At 42.9% G+C, this 24,132-nt stretch overlaps 1 protein-coding gene across 6 annotated transcripts in view; it reads right to left on the reverse strand.

The window, feature by feature from the left end:
* The window catches only part of cnksr3 (cnksr family member 3), a 180,399-nt gene that overhangs the window by 16,246 nt on the left and 140,021 nt on the right, over window positions 1-24,132 (reverse strand). For 5 of the 6 annotated variants that reach the window (XM_041214179.1, XM_041214142.1, XM_041214171.1 and 2 more), the window contains 3 exons: window positions 15,399-15,458; window positions 4,817-4,885; window positions 483-629 (listed from right to left, as the gene is read on the reverse strand). In XM_041214179.1, the coding sequence (XP_041070113.1) occupies window positions 483-629; window positions 4,817-4,885; window positions 15,399-15,458 (276 nt within the window). The remainder of the gene's footprint in view (window positions 1-482; window positions 630-4,816; window positions 4,886-15,398; window positions 15,459-24,132) is intronic. The other variant, XM_041214157.1, reaches the window with a different exon arrangement.

Genomic DNA, 24,132 nt, shown 5'->3' on the forward strand with positions numbered 1-24,132 from the left:
ATTCTAAAAGTTGTTGTTGATTATAATTTGAAATTCAATTAATTTTAACCATAAAATGTTTCCTATACTGCACCCTTGGAGTAAAAAACTGCATTTCCCTGAAAGATGTTATAAAAATGCTACTTGATTTTTTTTCTTTTTATAGTTTCACATTGATGTAGCATCTTTCTTCATTAAAAATAAACCCTTGAGCTCAAACAGAAGAACAAACTTGAATTTCTATAGTGTTTTTCATTACGTTATGATGTCCTGAAGCACTCCACAGCCAATGAACTACATTTGAAGTACAATCACTGTTGTAATATAGGAAATGCAGCAGCTAATTGTGCACAGCAGTGTCCCACAAACGGCAATACAATATAAGACTAGAGCAGCACTTAGCTCATCTTGTGAGATAGCACAATATTAAGCTCAAGCTTTGGCACTTGTAAAAACCACCATTGAGAATGGATCTGTAAACTCTTAAGTCGTGCTTTCATTACCTGCACAGCTGGCGGTTTCCAGCGCATGTTCTTCAGAGGAGCAGGAGTAAAATTGCATGTGTTTGCTGGCCGTTTTTTCAATAAAAGCACCACGCCTGCAGGGTCTTCACGAAGTTTTGCAACAAGATTTTTCAACTGCCATCCAACCTTTCAACACATTGTAGAACAAGATCTAGCTTACTAAACAATTTTTGAGTTGCTTTACATTGATTCAATAGATGTCAATTTTCCATATGAAACCCTAAACATTTAACCATATTCTATACAAAAACATGAAATATGTTACTCTATCAAAAACTGGATGGCTGATAGTTTTTCAAGAGTGCTGTGTGAAATTATTAGAAATTTATTAGCCATATTTACTCTTTCAATACATTTCTTGTATTATTTCATATGACAAAGTCATGCAAGGTTAGGTTGTTGCCACACAAGCTCAGCTCAGACTGTTACCATCAAGGCTACAAATACCAGTGTTCAAAGGGGCTTGTATGATTTCGAAGCAGCTCTGCAGTCTGTGCTTCAACACTGCTGCTGCCCATATGTAGATGGTACAGCCTGAAGCCAGGCCTTCTAGGGTCAGAGCTGCCAGGCCTCATCCTCTGCTGAAAGTCAGCAGCCATCTGCCAGCCATGAAACAGGTACTTGTATAGCACTCTGTCAGAGCACTAGGACAGGCAAAAAGACACAGAAGCCAAGCTCAAAGAGAATGCACAAGGGTGATTAAAGACCGAGTATGGTCACATACCAGCTGGGCGTTGAAGGAATGGAATCCCTTTTGATTTCAGTACATCAAGAGTTGACATGTAGCACCAGCAAAGTGATGTGTATGCAGTCAAGGGCATTCACCACTATAGGGAACCCTGCAAACCTCAAGAAGGTACATGCTCACTCTGCATACCTCTCTTTGGCAAGATAGCAAATAAAACAATCAGTTCTCTTGGAATAAGGACTCAGTAACCTCCTATACGCAATGGTGGACAGCAAACTAGGAAATGTTAGAAATAATTGCCAGCTCCAGCCTGGAAAAAGGCAAACACATGCAAGTCACCTTTGGTCACTGGCAATGCCATCCTTGCCCTGCTCTGAGCTTTCTATTCTGGCTGTAACAGGCAGCAGTAAGGATGTCCTTCATGAAGCAGAAACATCTGACGCACTTCTTTTTCATGAGATGGGAGAGTCACTGGCTAGGCCAGCATATGTTGCCCATTCCAAATTGCCCTTAAGGTGGGGGTGGTGAGCTGCCATCTTTAACTGCTGCAGTTCATCTGGCACAAATACACCCATAATGCTATTAGGGAGGGATTTCCAGGATCTTGACCCAGTGACAGTCAGGATGGTGTGAGACTGGATGGGAACTTGTAGGTGATGCTGTTCTCATGCTGCCCTTGTCCTTCCAGGTGATAGCAGTCATGGGTTTGGAAGGTTCTGCAGTTCATCTTGTATATAGTGCATGTTGCTACCACTGTGATTAACTGCTGAACTGTGTGAATGTTTAAGGGGTGGATGGATGGGTCAAGGAGGCTGCTTTGTCCTGGATGCTGTCAAGCTTCTTGAATGTTGTTGGAGCTGCACTCATGGTGTCAACTGGAGGGTATTCCATTGCACTCCTGACAGTGCCTTGTAGATGGTGGACAGGCTTTACGAAATTAGGAGGCAAGTTACCTCATGCAGAATTTCCAGCCTCTGACCTGCTCTTGTAGCCACAGTATTTATATGACTGGTCCAGTTCCGTTTCTGGTCAATGGTAAGCCCCCCAGGATGTTGATAGTGGGGGAATCAGTGATGGTAATGCCATTGAATGTCAAGGGGTGATGATTGCGTTTTCTCTTGTTGAAGATGGTCATTGCCTAGCACTTGTGGGGCACAAAATGTTACTTGTCACTCATCATCTCAAGTCTGAATGTTGTCCAGGTCTTCCTGGGTATGGACACTGACTGCTTTAGTATATGAGGAATATCAAATGGTACAGGGCACTGTGCAATCATCAGTAAACAATCTCCACTTCTGATTTTAAGATGGAAGGAAGACCACTGAAGCGTCAGCTGAAATTATTAGGCCGAGGGCACTACCCTGAGGAATGCCTGCGGCAATCTCCTGAGACTGAGGTGGTTGGCCTTCAACAACTACAACAGTTATAACAATCTTCCTTTTGCTAGGTATGACTCCAACCAGTGGATTCTCTTGATTCCCATTAACTTCAAGTTTTGTTAGGGCTCCTGCATGTCACACTTAGTCAAATGCTGCCTTGATGTCAAGGGCAGTTACTCTTGCCTCACTTTCGTCACTAAGGTGCAAGTAGAAAATTCCTCCCTGAACACTGGGCCAATATGGATTTCCACCAAGAGCCTTTCTTCCCATCCATGAGCTCTTCATCTATGAACTTCCAGCACCTTGACCTGCTCTTTTGCCTCTGCATTCTCTAACATGCCGTGGTCCAAGGGGCTTCATATCACTGCACCCATGTCTGGGAGCAAGTGGGTATGCAGAATCCTTGCAGTCAGGATAAAATCCTTCAGCACGTGCCACACAGCACCTTATAGAATTTAGCAACTTGAAACAATTATGAAAACCAAACAGCCAATAAAAATCAATCAAGGGCTAGTTGATCCCTTGTGTAGCACTGTTTCGGGTGGGAGAGGGTCCTTCCTGCTGCAGAAATGCACATTCAGCTGTGCTAGGTGAAGAGAGGATATTAGTTGAAGCATTCAGCTCTAAAAAGTAGCAGTGCAGATTGAAGTCACAATCTGCCTGTTCTGCATACTTCCAGTGGGTGCTCTCTGCATGTGCCAATGCCCTCGCCAAAATGGCATCCGGTGAGGCTAACATCAGAAATACGTGCCCGTACGCACAGCAGGCAAAATAGTACTGAGCGTTGAAAAAGCAGGCATAGTGGAGGCAAATTTTGCAGCCGACAAGTTCATGTCACAACATCATATTCACAATAAAGACAAAAATGCTGAAAAACTCAGCAGGTCTGATGGCATCTGTGGAGAGAGAAACAGAGTCATACAGAATTGAAACATTAACTCTGTTTCTCTCTCTACAGATGCTGTCAGAGTCACTGTTTTTCCAGCATTTTCTGTTTTTATTTCAGATTTCCAGCATCCGCAGTATTTTGCTTTTACCATATTCATAATAACTGCTCCCAAGCCAAACGTTTATTATACTGCACAAGCCATTTGGAGAGCTTGTATCTCAACAGGAACAGCATAAGTCCAAGGGAAAATACAAATTTCTGCAGTGGAGTAGAAGTACAGCCAAGCAAACATTCTAAAGCTCAGCTGAGTATTAGAGTTAAATTGAATTGTGTGCATGAGTTCCAGGTGCTCGTTTCCCATTTCTTTGCTTCATGAGTAAGCACCTTATGGCAACAGAGGCTAATGCTGCTGAGGGCACTTGGCACCCACTCTGCATAAATTTCTTACAGATCAATAGCCTTAAACAAAACGAGAGAGATCATTGAAAAGCAAATCAGAAGGGAAAGTCAAAGCTCTCAACTTTCTCTCAGCTCTTCCCTCACCCCCACCCCTTTCCCTCCACAAAGGCAGCGGCCAGCTGTAGCAGCTGAATTGCTGTCCTAAGGTCAGTTATTTCAGTTCAGCGCAGGAATTCAACCTTGGATCATCCAGGTCAATATGGTCCTTTACATTAGGCACTGTATTTCCCCACCATATTGACAGAAGCACTTGCTCTTTTTTGTAAGATGTCTGTTAAGCAGATGTTTAAGGTTGCCAATATATGGCTAAAGTAGCAGAATCCAAGTCTGTGCTTGTAATGAAAAACGTGGCATGTTCAGGCTGCCTGAAGTTCAACGGGGCAACTTCCTAGATGACTGAGGTTAAACAAAACATTGAGCAACCTAATGTTGTCCTACTGCACCAGTTAAGAGGATAGGCAGGTCATCAGTAGCCTGGCCTCTATCAATATTTAATTTGCCTCCCTACACAATACATTCCGCTTAAAGCCAATCATTTATTCCATACACCTGTATAACAGAAACAAACCTGTGGGATGGCTAAGGGCATACGAATAGGTTACTCAAGAGGTCACCCATTATACAAAAAATTATGCTGACAGTGGAATTTTACACAACCCTTTCTGAAATCAAAAGGAGCCCGGTGTTTTGGGCCTTATTTATTGCACTCTAATGCTATCCAGATAGTAAAAAACTGACACTGAAAACATTAGAACAATGAATTATTCAGACACCACAGCATCCTTCAGATCAAATGATAAACTGCAGGTGCAAAAGTAAGCTTAAATGTAGAGCCATTCAACTTTTGTCAGTTTCAACGGATCTAAATAAAAGTTTCATTTATTTAATAAGTACTTACCACAGTCTGCTGATTCACCTGAATAACCTCATCACCGGCATGAATTTTGTGAGATCGATCAGCAGGTGACTGCAAAACAGAGAAGGGAAAGATTAAAAGCAAACACCCATAAGCGACTGACACCTTGGTGCAGCCACAAAAAATTACAAGCACTGTTGACATGTTAGAATTCTCAAGTTCCCTTTCCATGTTTAACTTGACTGATTTGCAGTTCAGTTCTTCACAATTATTAGGTTTGAAGACAAATGGATGCTAACCAGATGACAGCAATTCAGACTTCATCCTATTAACACCAATTTCTGTCAAGCCACTAGTTACCTAGCAGACATTTTAGGCTCACTGATACCAGAGAAAAGTTTCAAACTTTCAAGTTGGAGAGAAAAGTTTAAGTCATGTTATTCTGGAGTTGTGTAACCAGGTAGCCTTTACAAATCTTCAATTTCAGAACTGAACATTTGCTGTTCAGATTTAGATAAAATGAGAAAATTCAAAGATATTGAATAAGCTTGAATTCCCCAGATAGCTTCATTGATATTTTGATATCAAAGTCAGCTGTTTGCTTAAAAACTGTTCAATTGCAATGAATAAGCAAGAGCTGACAGACTAATTTATAGCTGCATTTCAGTACTACCAAGTGTTACTATTTTTTGTGATAAGTTTAGAACTGTGCAAATGAGGCCTGGTATCAGGACCCACCCACGCTCCTTCCCCCAACTCACTTGACAAAAAGCCTGAACCATCTGCATGGAAAAAAAGGAAAAAAAAAACAAAGGCGGGTTACACGAAGACCTAGCAGCCACATGTACGGCGAGGAGTGGATCCGAAGTATGTCGACAAAGCTCCTGGTTCAATCTCCAGCCTGTGCTGTTTAAGTGATCTCAGCTGGGTGATAGTAAGGGTGCTGCAATTGGATTAAGTGCCCAGTACTATGAAGGATTGGGTGTGTGTTGGGGTGGGGGTTTGGGACGCTGAAAGATAGGGTTTATGCTCATGGCTGCCATGTGAGTTATATTGGAACTGCACTTCTGGATATTATCTTTGTTGGTCAGAAAGAAAAAGGGGAATACCCCAAAAATTAATTTTATGTGGGTACTTAAACTTTTCTCTATTTTGTAAACCAAAAAGACATGCTCAAATCCTTTCCCTTTCAGCCAGAAATTCTAAAAGTTCAAACAACACAAGACATTACCAAATGCTGAAAATTAATACTTTTATTAATAAAGGCTTTGTTGAAATAAATTGAAAAAGTAGGATAAGTGTTGTATATCTATGTAATTAGAAAACCTGCTGATTGCCAAACGTATTAAATCAGTTGATTAACATTCAGCCCAAAAAGGGTATTGTTTTCAACAGATTGCAGTCACTGCTGCAATGTGAGTTTTTAAAGAAGCTAGTTTTTGCATCAATGTTACTGGGTTACAGTCTTCTTCCTGGCCAGGAACCAACAAAGGGATCAATTACAACAAAACCTGCACATGGTTTCAGATTCTGCAGGCAAGAGCAGAAAAACATTTCTGGTTCAGCAAGAACATCTGGGTAGGCATCACGTGCACAAAAGATGCAAATCCTAGAGACAACAGACAAAGACATAAGTATCACTGCAACACGTTTGTATGTTTATAAAAGCTCCTCCATCTGTAGGAATAAGCTTAACCAGCACTAAAAAGAATTCAGCAGAGGTTTCAGCCAGGGGACCCACCTTACTTCTGCCTTAAAGAAATCTATTTTCACATCGATCAGGCAGAGAAACATTATTAGACTAATTAGAATAACTAACTCTGAACAATTGGTGCTGGTATTCGGCACCCAAAAGAGAAAGACATTTTCACATTAATTTGTGTGAACGAAAACTGCTCTTCTCTGCTAACTTAAATCAAAGTCTGTATTTCTTTGTGCTGCAATACTAGGGGAGGACTTCCCGCATATGCAGATACAATGTCAGTGTGAGCATGTGTGGCTTTTTAAATTGAGAGATGCTTTTAAGTGCAAGTCTGCTTTTTGTTGCTGGACTATGCATTTTTGCAAATTGGTGTCTTATAACTGTCTCCTTTACAAATATAATGAGCCTTACGTTGGAGCTTTATTTATGATGGAGAGTTTTATTTAGGGAAAGGGTTGTAAATTATTAAGTAAAGCAATAAGGTTTTTCAAATATTAGTGAATACAAGGTGCCTCGGAGTGACGGAAAGATATTTTTCCCCAGTAATCTCTCTCAGAGAAATGAAGAAAAATATCATCCAATGTGGAGCTCGAAACCATGACCCTGGGATTAAGAGTGTTCTTGTCAAGACAGACAGCCTTGGACAACTGAAGAGGTAAGAGACAAAATGAAACTAAAAGAAACATACAAAATTGCAAATGAAGCACAGATCCTGACAAGTAGGAGAGAAACAATGAACAGTAAATGGTGACAAATCAGACAGTAAGAGCTACTAAAGGGAATACGAAAAGAAATTTGTAAGGGATACCAAAATCTTTCATAATTACATAGGTGGTTGTCAAAAGCAATGTGGACCCCTTTGAAAACTGATACCAGCGTTGTTGTCAAAGATAACAAGGAAATGGTGGACACACTGAATAACTTTGCATCAGTATTTACAATTCAGTTTCCTTGCGATGTCAGGTATGCCATTATTGAATCAAGGACGGGGACTCAACAAAATTAAAGTAAGATAGATAACAGTAATTGAAAATTAATGGCATGAAGGAGTGACAAACCACCAAGACCAGATGGTTTACATTGCAGGTTTTAGAAGTAGGTGAGAACATTGAAGATATCCTCACAACAACTATCCACAAGGAATTGTTCCTTTAGATTGAGAAATTCCACCTATTTGAGAAAGGAGAGGAAAGTATAGACCTAGAATCTGTTGTCAGGAAATTGCTGGGGTCAGTAGTTAAGGACAGGGTAACCAATCTGGATGAACAGATATGACAGATGCAACTCATTGCAAGATCTGGCTGGACCACATGAAACTCCATGAGGTTCTACTATCTGTCAAAACTGTTCAGTATTCTCATATCATGTTGGAATTCAAAGATAATCCTGTTTCTTTTCTGTACTGCAAACTATCTTCTGAAACTCCACTCCCCAACTCCTCCACCCTCACCTCCAAGGGCAAGGTGCTCATGGAATTTTTGTCATTAAATCGAGATCATCCCAGCAGATGCTTCTGCCATTTACCTCCCTTTGCCTAGCCCACTAGGCCAAACTCTCTCCAAAACTCCCCCTACCCGAGGCTTGAACTTGCATCTTTGAGTTTCTTTCCTATCTCTCCTCATGTCCTGTCCAAGCTCACCTTGCCCACAAGGCCCACCACCTGCTCCCTCGATCCCATTTCCACTTAATTAACTACCCAAGTTCCCTTTGTGGCTCCCAAGTTAACCTATATTATCGATTCTCTGCAGGCAGTATCCCCTTCTTCAAATCTGCCAGCACCACCCTTCTCCTCAAAAAAACACAACTCTAGGTCCCGCTGTCCTTACAAACGACTGCCCCATCTTCAATCTCTCCAAAGTCCAAGAACTCATTATTGCCACCCAAATGTATGCCTTTCAAGGAACTCCAAGCCTCTCCAATCAGGTTTCTGTCCCTGCCAGAGTACTAAAATGAGTCTCAAAGTCAGAAATTACATCCCGTGAATGTGACAAAGGTCACTTCCGTACTCCTCCTTGTCCCTTCTCGATCTATCTACAGCTTTGACATGATTGACCACACTATCCTCCTCCAACAACTTTCCACTGTGATTCAATAAGTGGGGCTGCACCTGGTTCCTTTATCGTTTATCTAAATCATGGCTATGATTACCTATTACGACTTCTCTTCCCACTTCCACACTTTTACTTCTGGTGTCCTCCAGGGATTTATCCTTGGCCCTCTCTTATTTCTTATCTGCATACTACCTTTTGACATCTGAAAGCACAGCACCAGTTTCTACACATACACTGATGACGCCCAGCTCTCCACCACCAGCTCTCAACTCTGTCAACTATACATCAAGTCTACTGGTCAGGCATCCAGTGCTGCATGAGCAGAAATTTCATACAATTAAATATCAGAAAGACCAATGATGCCATTTTCAAAACACCACTATAAACTTCAGTCCCTAGCCTTTCCATAGAGTCATGGTCATAGAGGTCTACCGGACAGAAAAAGGCCCTTCGGCCCATTGAGTCTGCGCTGGTCAAACAAGTGCCTAACTATTCTAAACCCATTTTCCAGCACTAGGCCCATAGTCTTGTATGCCATGGCAAAGCAATTGCACTTCCAAATACTTCTTAAATGTTATGAGGATATCTGCCTCTACCACCCTTTCAGGCAGTGAGTTCCAGATTCCCACCACCCTCTGGGTGAAAAAATTCTTCCTCACATCCTCTCTAAACCTCCTGCCCCTTACCATAAATCTATGCCCCTTGGTTATTGATCCCTTCACCAAAGGGAAAATTTATTTCGTTTCTACGCTCTCTATGCCCCTCATAATTTTATACACCTTAATCAAGTCCCCCCTCAATCTCCTCTGCTCCAGGGAAAATAACTCCAGTCTATCTAAATTCTCCTCATAACGAAAACTCTCCAGCCCAGGCAACATCCTGGTAAATCTCCTCTGCAATTTCTCTAGTGCAATCATATCCTGTCTGAAGCTGAACCAGACTCTTTGCAGCCTTGCTGTCACAGTTGGCCTGGAAATAACCTTTCAACTTTCGATGCATCATCACTACAAACACACAATGTCACCTCCATGATATTGCCCGGCTCCACTCCTGCCTCAGTTACTTCTAATCTTGACTCCTCCAACACACTCCTGGCCAACTTCTGCATTCTATCCTCTGCAAACTTGAGCGAATTCAAAATTCTCTGGCCCAATGTCTTGGTCACCAATCCCCTCTGTGCTTGCTGACCTATATTGGCTCCTGGTTAAGCAATATCCCTTTTTAAAAATTCTCATCTTTTACAAATCCCTCCATGGCCTCTTGCCGCCTCAACTCTGTATTCTCCTCGAGCCCCATAACCCTCTTAGATTTCTGTGCTCCTCTAATTCTGAACTTTTGAGCATCCCTCAATTTAATTACTCCACCATTGGTGGTCATGCCTTCAGCTGCCAAGGTCCTAAGCTCTGGAATTCCCTCCTTATACCCCAATCTCTCGACTTCCCTTTTCCCCTTTAAGATGTTCCTTAAAACCTCACTTTGTGACCAAGCTTTAGGTCATCTGCCCTAATACCTCTGTGGTGCTCAGCATCATATGTTGTTTTATAATGTTCCTGCAAAGCACCATGGACAGCATTTACCCCCATTGGGGGGTTGTGCGGGAGCGGGTGGATTCCCAATCGGTGCCCTCATTTTACGTGAGCGGGCCAATTAAGGCCCGTCCAGAGTGACGTCCACTCAGAAGTGTGCGCTTCCTTTGTGGGGGGGGGGGATTCCCTCAGCCGGGAGTGCACTCTTTCACGCACAGTGCTGCCTCAGGGAGATCAGTGTTACTTTTAAAAACTTAAAGATGGGAAAAAAAATTTAAGGGCATGACCCCTCATGTGAAACTGTCACATGCGATGGGACATGTCCATTACTTTTATTTAAAAATTTGTGAAATTTTAAATCTTACATGAAACCTCATCCTGCCCGTGGATGAGGTTTCATGCATTATCTGAAGGCCGCCTGGCCTCCTCGCCAACCTTAAGGTTGGACGGGCAGGCCCATTACGTTCATTAATTAGTTTTTTAATGGCCATAATAGGCCAAACTGAAAATCTAAATGATGCGGGGTGATGTTGGGATACACGCCTGATGTCACCCCGCGTCATTTTACACCTCGGTGAGTGGGCCCTGCCCGCTGACCGGAAAATGCTGCCGCTTATTAAAAGGCACCACATAAATACAATGAATATATGTCCATCACTGCTGCAGCAACTGGCAAGCAACAAGCAGCCTATGAACTAGCTAAAAACAAAAAAACTGCAGATGCTGGAAATCCAAAATAAAAACAGAATTACCTGGAAAAACTCAGCAGGTCTGGCAGCATCGGTGGAGAAGAAAAGAGTTGAAGTTTCGAGTCCTCATGACCCTTCGACAGAACTAGGTGAATCCCAGGAAGGAGTGAAATATAAGCTGGTTTAAGGTGGGGGTGGGGGGTGGGGGTTGGGGAGGGGGGGGGGGGGGGGCCTTGGTGGCGGTGGGGGGAGAGAAGTGGAGGGGGGTGGTGTGGTTGTAGGCAAAGGCAGTGATAGAAGCAGATCATCAAAAGATGTCACAGACAACAGAACAAAAGAACACATAGGTGTCGAAGTTGGTGATATTATCTAAACAAATGTGCTAATTAAGAATGGATGGTAGGGCGCTCAAGGTACAGCTCTAGTGGGGGTGGGGGGAGCATAAAAGATTTAAAAATATTTTAAAATAATGGAAATAGGTGGGAAAAAGAAAAATCTATATAATTTATTGGAAAAAAACAAAAGGAAGGGGGAAGAAACAGAAAGGGGGTGAGGATGGAGGAGGGAGGTCAAGACCTAAAGTTGTTGAATTCAATATTCAGTTCGGAAGGCTGTAAAGTGCCTAGTCGGAAGATGAGGTGTTGTTCCTCCAGTTTGCGTTAGGCTTCACTGGAACAATGCAGCAAGCCAAGGACAGACATGTGGGCAAGCGAGCAGGGTGGAGTGTTGAAATGGCAAGCGACAGGGAGGTTTGGGTCATTCTCGCGGACAGACCGCAGGTGTTCTGCAAAGTGGTTGCCCAGTTTACATTTGGTCTCTCCAAAGTAGAGGAGACCGCACTGGGAGCAACGAATGCAGTAGACTAAGTTGGGGGAAATGAAAGTGAAATGTTGCTTCGCTTGAAAGGAGTGTTTGGGCCCTCGGACGGTGAGGAGAGAGGAAGTGAAGGAGCAGGTGTTGCATCTTTTGCGTGGGCATGGGGTGGTGCCATAGGTGGGGGTTGGGGAGTAGGGGGTGATGGAGGAGTGGACCAGGGTGTCCCCGGAGGGAACAATCCCTATGGAAAGCCGACAGTGGGGGGTGAAGGGAAGATGTGTTTGGTAGTGGCATCATGCTGGAGTTGGCGGAAATGGCGGAGGATGATCCTTTGAATGCGGAGGCTGGTGGGGTGATAAGTGAGGACAAGGGGGACCCTATCATGTTTCTGGGAGGGAGGAGAAGGCGTGAGGGCGGATGCGCGGGAGATGGGCCAGACACGGTTGAGGGCCCTGTCAACAACCGTGGGTGGAAAACCTCGGTTAAGGAAGAAGGAGGACATGTCAGAGGAACTGTTTGTGAAGGTAGCATCATCGGAACAGATGCGACGGAGGCGAAGGAACTGAGAGAATGGGATGGAGTCCTTACAGGAAGCGGGGTGTGAGGAGCTGTAGTCAAGGTAGCTGTGGGAGTCGGTAGGCTTGTAATGGATATTGGTGGACAGTCTATCACCAGAGATTGAGACAGAGAGGTCAAGGAAGGGAAGGGAAGTGTCAGAGATGGACCACGTGAAAATGATGGAGGGGTGGAGATTGGAAGCAAAATTAATAAATTTTTCCAAGTCCCGACGAGAGCACGAAGCAGCACCGAAGTAATCATCGATGTACCGGAGAAAGAGTTGTGGAAGGGGGCCGGAGTAGGACTGGAACAAGGAATGTTCCACATACCCCATAAAGAGACAGGCATAGCTGGGGCCCATGTGGGTACCCATAGCCACACCTTTTATTTGGAGAAAGTGAGAGGGGTTGAAGGAGAAATTGTTCAGTGTGAGAACAAGTTCAGCCAGACGGAGGAGAGTAGTGGTGGATGGGGATTGTTCGGGCCTCTGTTCGAGGAAGAAGCTAAGGGCCCTCAGACCATCCTGGTGGGGGATGGAGGTGTAGAGGGATTGGACGTCCATGGTGAAGAGGAAGCGGTTGGGGCCAGGGAACTGGAAATTGTTGATGTGACGTAAGGTGTCAGAGGAATCACGGATGTAGGTTGGAAGGGACTGGACAAGGGGAGAGAGAAGGGAGTCAAGATAACGAGAAATGAGTTCTGTGGGGCAGGAGCAAGCTGACATGATCGGTCTACCGGGACAGTTCTGTTTGTGGATTTTGGGTAGGAGGTAGAAGTGGGCCATCCGAGGTTGGGTGACTATCAGGTTGGAAGCTGTGGGAGGAAGATCCCCAGAGGAGATGAGGTCAGTGACAGTCCTGGAAACAATGGCTTGATGTTCAGTGGTGGGGTCATGGTCCAGGGAGAGGTAGAAGGAAGTGTCTGCGAGTTGACGCTCAGCCTCCGCGAGGTAGAGGTCAGTGCGCCAGACAACAACAGCACCACCCTTGTCAGCGGGTTTGATGACGATGTCAGGGTTGGACCTGAGAGAATGGAGTGCAGTAAGTTCAGCGAGAGGGAGATTAGAATGGGTGAGAGCAGCAGAGAAATTGAGACGACTAATGTCGCGCCGACAGTTCTCAATGAAAAGATCAAGAGAAGGTAAGAATCCAGAGGGAGGGATCCAGGTGGAGGGAGAATACTGGAGGTGCGTGAAAGGATCCGTTGAACGGGGAGAGGACTCCTGCCCAATGAAGTGAGGGCCCGGAGACGAAGACGGCGGAAGAAGAGTTCAGCATCGTGCCGAGCCCGAAATTCATTAAGGTGAGGGCGTAGGGGTATGAAACCAAGTCCTTTGCTGAGCACTGAACGTTCAGCATCAGAGAGGGGAAAGTCAGGGGGTATAGTGAATACACGGCTGCGGCTGGGATTGGAAGATGGGGTGGGGACGGAGGGACAGGCAGGGGTGGGGGGTCCTAGATGGGTGTTGGTGTCGATGAGTTGTTGGAGCTTGCGTTCCTTAGCACTTGAGAGAAAGAGAAAAAGTTTCTTGTTGAGGCGTCGGATGAGACGAAGAATAAAATGAAACTGGGGGCACGTGCAGCTTTGATAAAGGGTACGGCGGTACCCCTCCACTTCTCTCCCCCCACCCCCCAACCCCCACCCAACCCACCCCCCCCACCCCACCCCCCACCCCCACATTAAACCAGCTTATATTTCACCCCTTCCTGGGATTCACCTAGTTCTGTCGAAGGGTCATGAGGACTCGAAACGTCAACTCTTTTCTTCTCCGCCGATGCTGCCAGACCTGCTGAGTTTTTCCTATGAACTAGCTAACCATACAGCACAGTTATAGGTTCAGATCTCAGCTCAATACACAACAATTTATCTTCATGGATATGTGGTGCACATTCTTACATTTACAAAGTTATTTCAATGTTCTCTACTACCCAACTGAGATGTATCAGGGCTGTACTGAGTGTGGATGTACAGAAGAGGATTAGAGTGGTCAATGTAGTACACATTTTCAAAAAAGGGAGAAAGCATTAATTTGAGTAATTAAAGGCCAATTAGCTTAACATCTCTAGCAGGAAAATTTTAGAATCTTTAATTAAGGGTGAAGTTATATCATATATAGAAACATGGAAAATGTATGGCACTCAAATAAGCTGTTTGGGCACCTTGATGTTTAAATACATCCATAATCTTTCTGATTCCAATCTCAATGGTCTCTTTCTAAAAAAAATCATTCGTAGGATGGGGGCATCGCTGGCTAGGCCAGCATTTATTACCCATCCCTAATTGCCCTTGAGAACTGAGTGGCTTGCGAGAGGCCATTTCAGAAGGCATTTAAGAGTCAACCACATTGCTGTGGGTCTGGAGTCACATCCAGGCCAGACCAGGTAAAGAGGGCAGATTTCCTCTCCTAAAGGACATCAGTGAACCAGATGGGTTTTTATATTAATCGACAATGGTTTTATTTCAATGTTTTTAAAATTGAATTCAAATTTCACTATGGTGGGATTTGAACCCAGGTCCCCAGAGCATTATCCTGGGTCTTGAGATTGCTAGTCCAGTGACAATACCACTGCCCCACCGCCTCCCCTATAAACCCCATCCCCCCAAACTCTGACCAGTTTCTTGTGCACGTCTTTCCTTTGCCCCATACCTATCCTTTTCCTGTTTTCAACATCTGATTTACCTCCAATTCCCTGCACCCGCCCTTCTCCTTTAAGACCCACCTTCAACCAGCCTCTGGTCAAGGTTTTGGATGTCATTCCTAACCCCTCCCATTCTTTGGCTCGGTGCTCAATTTTTGTTACACTTTTTAAGGACCTTGGGATATTTTTCTATTTTGAAAGTTGTCTGTAATGCAAGCTATTGTTATTGCTTGCATAAATAATTTTTATTTCACTTGTGTTATAAGGTAATGTTTTAGGTTTAAGACAAAGATGGCACAACATTGCTTCAAACTTTTCTACTTCAAGTTAATTTGTAGAATTTTGTGCAAATAGAAATATTCAGTAAGCTAATTACAACAAATTTACAAACATGTGTTATAAAATAGTATTGCCCTGAAAACACTGACTTTATGAAATATGCAAGCTGAATTTTTATTTATGCATGCAAAGTTAAAAGGATATAGTAGAGCTCTCAATTTTACCCCAGATACAGTTTAACCATTACAATGGCTTAAATGCCTCATCACAAGGCACATTAATGCATTCAGGTTCCTGGTTGAAAACCAAGAATCACAGATTTACACCATTTGAAGCTGGAATTATAAGTAAGTTTCTTACTCACATTTTCTGTTGTACCAGTTACAACATGTAATCCATCATAGGTTGATTTAATATACATGCCCTAGAAAAAAAAAAACTTTGATCTATTAGGAAAGATTATATGAAAAAAAACAGCAATGCCATTCGAGTACAATTACCCCATTTAGTTTACTCACTAATGTAGTTCTGAAATATTGTTTCCACATTCAGAATTTAATATTGTGTGCGCCAGGTTACATTCTGAGGCATTAAGTTCCAAATATAAAATAGGGGTGCCTCTACCCACTGGAGAAGGGTGGAAACATAACTGCTAATAATAGATGGACCACAATAAACAAGTTAATTCTACTTACATTAACTTTAAGTGAGTCAATGTTTATCTGCAGCAAAATGAACATTAAGGTGGACATCAATGACCTTCCTTCCATCATAAGGTCAGAAATGGGGATGGTCGCTGATGATTACACAATGTTCAGCACATTTTACGACTCCTCAGATACCGAAGCAGTCCATGTCCAAATGCAGCAAAACCTAGACAATATCCAGGCTCAGGCTGCCAAGTGGCAAGGAACATTCACGCCACACAAGTGTTAGGCAATGGCCATCTCCAACAAGAGAGAATCCAACCATCGCCCCTTGACATTCAATGGCATTACCATCACTGAATCCCCCACTATCAACATCCTCGGGGTTACCATTGACCAGAAACTGAACTGGACTAACCATATAAATACTCTGGCTACAAGAGCAGGTCAGAGGCTAAGAATTGTGCGACGAGTAACTCACTTCCCTGCTCCCCAAAGCCTGTCCACCATCTACATGGCACAAGTCAGGGGTGTGATGGAATACTCCCCATTTGCTTGGACGAGTGCAGCTCCCCCAACACTCAAGAAGCTTGTCACTGTCCAGGACAAAACAGCCCGCTTTATTGGCGCCACATTCACAAACATTCACTCCCTCCACCACCAACACACAGTAGCAGCACGGTGTACCATCTACAAGATGCACTGCAGGAATTCACCAAGGCTTCTTCGACAACACCTTCCAAACCCACAACCACTACCATCTAGAAGAACAAGAGCAGCAGATAGATGGGAACACCACCACCTGGAAGTTCCCCTCCATGTCACTCACAATCCTGACTTAGAAATATATCGCTGTTTCTTCACTGTTGCTGGATCAAAGCCTTTCTAACAGCACTGTGGGTGTACCTATACCACATGGATTGCAGCGGTTCAAGAAGGCAGCTCACCACCACCTTCTCAAGGGCAACTAGGGATGGGTAATAAATGCTGGCTAATGAAGCCCACATCCCATGAATGAATAAAAAAAACAGTTGTACATTTTGATACACTTAGATATGCTACTCAAAATGTTACAAACCTGGAACTGTAGCAGTGTAACTACTCTCACCAAGAACTATGACCTAATGATAAAGCCATCAACAATAAGTTGCATTGATATAGCCCAGTTATGCAACAAACATAATGGTACAAAAATTCATCCTTGCACTTCTCCACAAACCAAGCTCCCAATAATACCTAGGGAAAGTGCGGAAAGATAACCATTCACTAATACTCAGTTTCAGTCCCACCTAAGCCACTCAGCTCTTGAACTTGTTATAGTCTTGGTCCAAATCTGGACAGAAGAGCTGAATTCCTGAGGTCAGGAGAGAAATCAATTCCTGACAAAATTGAAGTCCATGGGAATCAAGGGGAAACTCTCCATTGGTTGGAGTCATGCCTAGCAGAAAGGAAGATGGTTGCAGTTGTTGGAGGCCATTCATCTCATTCCCGGGACATCACTGCAGTAGCTCCTCGAGACAGTGCCCTAGGCCCAGCCATCTCCGGCTGCTTCATCATTGACATTACCTCCATCATAAAGCCAGAAGTTGGGATGTTTGTTGATGATTGCAGTGTTTAGTATCATTCACGACATCTCAAATGCTGAAGCAGTTCTTGTCCATATGCAGCAAGACCTGGACAACAGCTTGGGCTGATAAGTGACAAGTAACATTAGCACCACACAAGTGCCAGGCGATGACCATCTCCATCAAGAGAGAATCTAACCATTTCTACTTGATATTACCATCACTGAATCCCCCACTATTATCATCCTGAGGGGTTACCATTCACCAGAAACTTAACTGGACCAGCCATATAAATACTGTGGCTAAGTGTAGCTCAGAGGCTGGAAATTCTGCAGGAGGTAACTCAGCTCCTGACTCCTCAAAGCCTGTCCACCATCTACAAGGCACAAGTCAGGTGTGTGATGGAATACTCTCCACTTGCCTAGATGAGTGCTGCTTCAACAACGTAAGAATCTCTACACCATCCAGGACAAAGCAGCTCACTTAATTGGCAGCTAAACATTCATTCCCCCCCACCATCAATACATAGGGGTAGCAGTGTGTACTATATACAAGATGCCCTGCAGAACTACTCACCAAGCTGCTTCTACAGCACCTTCCAAACCCATGACCTCTACCACCTAGAAGGACAAGGGTAGCAGGCACATGGGAACACAATCAAGTTCCCTTCAAAGCTACACACCAACCTGACATGGAACTATATCGCTGTACCTTCACTGTAGCTGGGTCAAAATCCTGGAACTCCCTTCCTAAGAGTACCATGGGTGTACCTACACTACATGGACTGCAGTGGTTCAAGATAGTAGCTCACCACCACCTTCTCAAGGGCAATTAGGTATGGGCAACAAATGCAGGCCTGGCCAGCGATATCTTTTAATAAACTTGAATGTGGGTAAGAAAATCTGATCATCAGCTTTGGAGCACCTTTACCTGCCAGTAATAGAACAAAATTAGCTGGGATCAATATCAGCTCCTTAAAGTGCAAGACCACATGCAAGGGGCTGCTTTTGGTGGGTGGTGGTTAGTTGAGTCTTTGAACTGACATTTTTTTTTAAATCTGAATAAGTTTGCTTTATGCCCACCTCTTGCCTCCTGGCCTAATGAAATTATGGTACAATTAGACTTGGTAAGCATATCTCACACCCAAATACACCAGTGACTTCACTGACACTTCTTTCAAGGCAGGATCTCAGCTCAAACAAAAATCAGATCCTGCCATCTACTCTGTACATATTACTCATGAGATGACCATTTTAGGCAGGGGATCCAAGAGCATGACTCGGACCTTACGGTTACTTGCCACTTTAATTTACCACTTTCTCTCATGCTCATATTTCAGTCTCGGCCTGCTGCAATGTTCCAGTGAAACAGAACATAAGTTTAAGGACCAGCAGCTTATCTTCTGATTAGGCGAGTTACAGCCTTCTGGACTCAACATTGAGTTCAACAACTTCAGGTTATGAACTCTATCCTCCATTGTGATTTGTTTTATTTTTTTGTCAAGTGACAGTCTGTAGCTTGTTTTCATGTTATTGCTTTCATAGGAACATAGGGGCAGGAGTAGGTCATTCAGCCCATCGAGCCTGCTCCATAATTCAAAATCATCGTGGCTGATCATCCACTTCAATGCCTTTTCCCCCACACTATCCCCATATCCATTTAGGCCATTGATATTTAGAGATCTCAATGACTGAGCTTCCACAGCCCACTGGGGCGGAGAATTCCAAAGATTCACAACACACAGCTTCAGACAGAGCTGTCCATTATTCTGCCATGAACACTTTCTCTGGATCAATGCTTTGTTTCTTTACTACAACCATTACCACTCCTTTTGCTCCATGATATATTTGTTATTTAATCTCTCCTACCCTCCAATCTATCCCAGGCCTTCCCTTTCGTTCCAACCCCCACCCCCACTTTCAACAGCACAAAACCCAACATATTTCTACTCGAAACGTTAATTTTTATTTCTCTCTCCACAGATGGTGCCAGATCTGCTGGGCTGAATTTTACAGCCCATAGTGGCTGGGGCAGGGCTGTAAAATGCAGCAAGCCATTCAAAAGTCCATTGGCTTCGGCGGGACCGTAAAATCCCGCTGGCATAAAATTCTGCCTGCTGAGTTTTTCCAGCAGTTCCTGTTTTTATCCAAGAACAATATCACTGTATAATAGAAAATTACACTCTGAAATATAATGGATTGGAACTGGGTATAGCAAAAATTCATTCCATAAGTTCTGATGCTTAAAAAAAAAGCTAAATTTAAAGTTCATAGATTGTCTTCCAATTAATTACTGTATTTAATTATTTTATACTAATTTGGCAGCCAAAGATAAACCTCACTTCTGCTATTGTGAAGGCGCTGGTTTCTGAGTGTCCTATTGGTGATGACACCAGCAAAAAAAAATTTTGCTGCTACAAGTGGAACAAGCAGACCAGAAAATGATTTATGAGCTGCTAGCATAACTAAGTATTAGACTAAAACATTAATTTTGCTTAGTTTGACACCATTCCCCTTTGGAGGAGATTGTGAAGTTGGGGAAAGATTGGCAGGCTGATTAAAAGCCTGAATGCTTCTTCCATCGCTGTTACCATCTTTATGGGATAGTTAATCCCTTACAGCAGGAGGGCTCTATGGATTCCCAGACTCATTCATGACACCATCATCCAATAGCCACACCTATCCCACTGAACGTCAGTGCAGAATTCAGAGCCAGGGCTTTGGTTTCCAACACTCAGTCTGGAGTGGGTTTTAAACTCTGCACCTGGCTCCAAGGTGAGAATGTTATCAGCAAAGGGATAGAAAGGGAGTTGTTTCCTGATTTCGCCCTCAATGGCCTAATTTTAAGAGAATGCACAACCCACTCCCCAAACGTTCTGGATTTCCCCCGCCAGATTAAATAGTTTCTCCCTTTCTACTGTATCAATCCTCTAATCATTTAGCATTTTATTTAGATCACCCTCTCTTTCTTTCAAGCCCAAGTTAACACATTGCATGTACATCATACTTATTAGATAAGGCCAGTTTCTGTAGTTCCTCCCTCCCTGTCAAGCACTCACTGTTGGTTCTGTACCTGCATCTTTCTATGTAATGTGGTTGGAACAAACTATTAAGCTATTTTTTTTACACTTCCTTCTGTGTCAGAATATCACTATTTCACACTTCAGCTCAATAACTTAACTCGAAGTGATTCAAGACAGACATTTCCCACGGGCGTCATCATCTGGAACAGGCGGTATCCACAAATGCCTAAATTCTGCAGAGTTGCTGTCATCTTCTCTGCATTTAATTATTCTACAACAGCTATTTATTCATTTTTGATGATGATTTTCCCTCAATACTAAATTATGATCAAATGGATTTAATTTGGTTTCCATTCATTTCTTCTATATTTCAGTTCAGTACATCTAACGTTTTACATCTATTTACTGGTTCATTTTTTGCCCTGGCTTTTTATGTAATAATTTTGAAGTTTCATAGCTCCTTAAATATATCATAAAACATTCAAGCATGAATACATAATTGACACTTAGCTAACACAGGTGAACAAGCTTTTATTCCTCAGGCCCCAGTGATATGATACTAGTGCCTTCATTCAGTTTGTTTCAGTCCTGTTGCCACTTTGATTCACCCACACTCTTTTTACGTATTCTTATTGAATCTTTCCCAATCTGTCCTCCACTCCATGCCAGTGTTCTAATCACCATTTAAAGGATTTATTTTGAAATTTATGACAGCTATACAGCCCCAGGCCTAGCAAGGATATATTGTATTGAACTTGCAATTTATTAAAAAATGTTATATTAGGTTCCATGGCACTTGGTATTCAATATTCACCACTGAGCCCTTGCTTGCGACATTTTATATGGCATTTTTTAACATATTAAAGCAACCCAAGGTGCTTCACAAAGGCATTATAAAATATAATAGGACAAGGAGCCAAATAAGGAGATATTACAGCAGATGTCCAAAAGCTTGGTCAAAGAGGTAGGTTTTAAGCAAGGCCTTAGAAGGTTAGAAGGAGGAAAGTGAGGCAGAGGCATGGAGAGGTTTAGGGAGGCATTTCTAGGGGTTAGGGCCTAGACAGCTGAAGGTAGAGTTATCAAGGGTGGGGTGATTAAAATTGGGGATGTTCAAGAGGCTGAAATTAGAGGAGCACAGATATCTCAGTGCCAGAATGAGATAGAGACGGGCCAGGCTGTAAAGGGATTTGAAAACAAAGATGTGAACTTCAAATGCAGGCATTATTCAACCAGGAGGCACTGAAGATCAGCGAGCACAGGCATGATGAATGAACTGCATCGGTTGCGAGTTAGGACAAGGGCAGCATTGTTTTAGATGGCCTCACGTATATAGAAGGTAAAAAGTTAGGCGCTAACCAGGGTGTGTGTTGGAATAGTTAAGTCTGGAGTTAACATTGCCATTGACGAGCGTTTCAGTAGCAGATGAGCTGAATCAGGTGACATTACGGAAGTGGAAATAGATGGCCTTAGTAACAGTGCAGATATATGATTGAAAGTTCATCTTGGAGTCAAATAAGACACCAAGGTTATGAAGAGTCTGGTTCAGTGTCAGACAGTTACCAGGGCAAGGGATGGTAGCTAGAGAACAAGGTTTGTAGCAGAGACCTAAGTCAAGATTTTCAGCATTTCCAATATTTAACTGGAGGAAATTTATGCTCAACCAGTACTGGGTGTAGGATAAGCAGTCTGATAACTTAGCAGCAGTTGAAGGATCAAGTGAGCTAATGGTATGAGTTAGAACTGGGGTCGTCAGCATACATGGAAACATTGTATGTTTTCGGATGATGTCGCTGGTGGGCATCATGTAGATGAGAAATAGGAAGGTGTCCAGGGACAGATCCTTGAAGGACACTAGAGGCAACCATCTGCGAATTGAAAGGGAAGCTATTGATGGTGATTCTCTGACTACAATTATATAAATAAGAATGGAACCAAGGGAGTGCAGTCTCAGTCAGGTGGGCAATGGTGCAGAGTCGTTAGAGGAGGATGATGTGATCCATTGTGAGAAAGGCTGCAGACATGTTGAGGAAGAACAGAAGGGATAGTTTATTCTTTGTTTCAATTACATAGGAAGTTGTGTGAATTTGATAACAGCAGTTATTTGTGACTCTGATAAGAGAGCTTTTGGTACTGTGGCAGGGGCATGACCTGATTGGAAGGATTCCAGCATGGAGTTCCAGGCAACATGGATATGAATTTGGGGGAGTTGGGAGAGGTAAAAAGAGAGAGGGGGAAAAAGAAAGTGTGTGCAGCAGAGAGAGAGAGAGTGGCAGAGAGAGACAGCAAAAGAAACGAGAATGCGGCTGATGAGTCGGTAGCTGCAGAAATATGATGTACGGAAGGCCAAAGGCTAGACAACTGGGAATTTAAGAGCAGAGTTCCAAGAAAATTCTAAGTGAACATTTAAAAGCTGCTCTTCAAATACAAGAAAAACATAATTTCCATGAATTCTTTCCTTGTTATAATTGGCAAGTCCAGACAGGTTCTTCATAATAAACATGCGTGCCTAGGGATTAAATATTAATCTACTTTATTTCAGGTTATGGCACTCAATGTCTATGGTTGCAGTGCAATAGATCAATGTCCCCCAGAATTCTTTCACTAATTTATAAAGTTGAGAGCCAGAAATCCAGGCCAAGCATATCAGCCTTCTGTTCTGCAACAGAGTTTTTCTATTTACACTTGGGGCGAAGAACATCTATTGGTGAACTAACATCAAGCCTGTTAACCCCCAGTAGTGGATATGAACTTTTTTCAGCCCAAAATTGATCTACAGAATAACATTTTCAAAATATACACCAGAGTTTAAACTTAATGTTCAACTTGGCACTTCTTGCTATGCTACAAATGAGAGACATGAAATTTCAGTGAGATTGGTTGCCTCAGTGTGACTAATGTCTGGGTGGGTTGTTGAGAAATCCACGGAATCTGTTTTGGTCACATTTGGCATTTATTCTGTAGTGTAGTGTGTTCAACCACAGAGTATAAGATAGATATTGTTAAGTGTTTTAACCCTCTGAACTTTTATTGTAAAGTTTATCTTTGTTTGTTCCAAATCCGTGGAATCTTGTGGATTTCTTCACTTAGTTTTGAATCTCAAACTTTGTATACTTTAACCAAAACATTATTGGTCCCTAACCAGATCTTCCCACAACCTGGGGTCTGGCCAAGGACCACAACAGGTGTGACTGGCGGGATAGCAGCTGTCCGAAGACCTTTAATGCATGAACAAAGAGACAGAAAAAAAAACGAACCAACAAGAAAAACACCAATCAAAATGGGGGCAGAGGTAATGATCTAAAAGCATTGAGCTCAATGTTGAGCCTGGAAGGCTGTAAGCCATTGAGACTGAAGATGAGGTACTGTTACTCAAGCTTGTTTTGAGTTTCAATGGAACATTGCAGCAGGCCAAGGATTGAAAGATCAGAGTGGGAGCAAAGTGGAGAATTAAAATGACAGGTAACTGGTAGCTCAGGATCATGCTTGCAGACTGGATAGAGGTGTTCTACAAAACAATCAGCCTTTGGTCCCTCCACTGTAGAGACGACCACATTGTTAACAATGAATACAGTATACTAAATTGAAAGTACAGTAAACCACTACTTCAGGTCAAAGAACTGTTTCTCTCTCCATAGATACTGCCAGACCTGTTGAGTATTTCCAGCATTTTCTGTTTTTATTTCAGATTTTTACCCACCCAGTATTTTGCTTTGATTTAAAGGTGCGTTATCTTGTTAAATTTAACACACCTGTTTTAGATAAAGTGAACTCCTGAAGAAATTTTCTTTATAGATGAGATCTTTAAATGAGCAATCTCTTTTTAGATATTTGTATCAGTCTGCAGTTCATGTGAAGATGTTCCCA

The sequence above is a fragment of the Carcharodon carcharias genome, chromosome 2, assembly GCF_017639515.1.
Source record: "Carcharodon carcharias isolate sCarCar2 chromosome 2, sCarCar2.pri, whole genome shotgun sequence".
NCBI lineage: Eukaryota > Metazoa > Chordata > Chondrichthyes > Lamniformes > Lamnidae > Carcharodon > Carcharodon carcharias.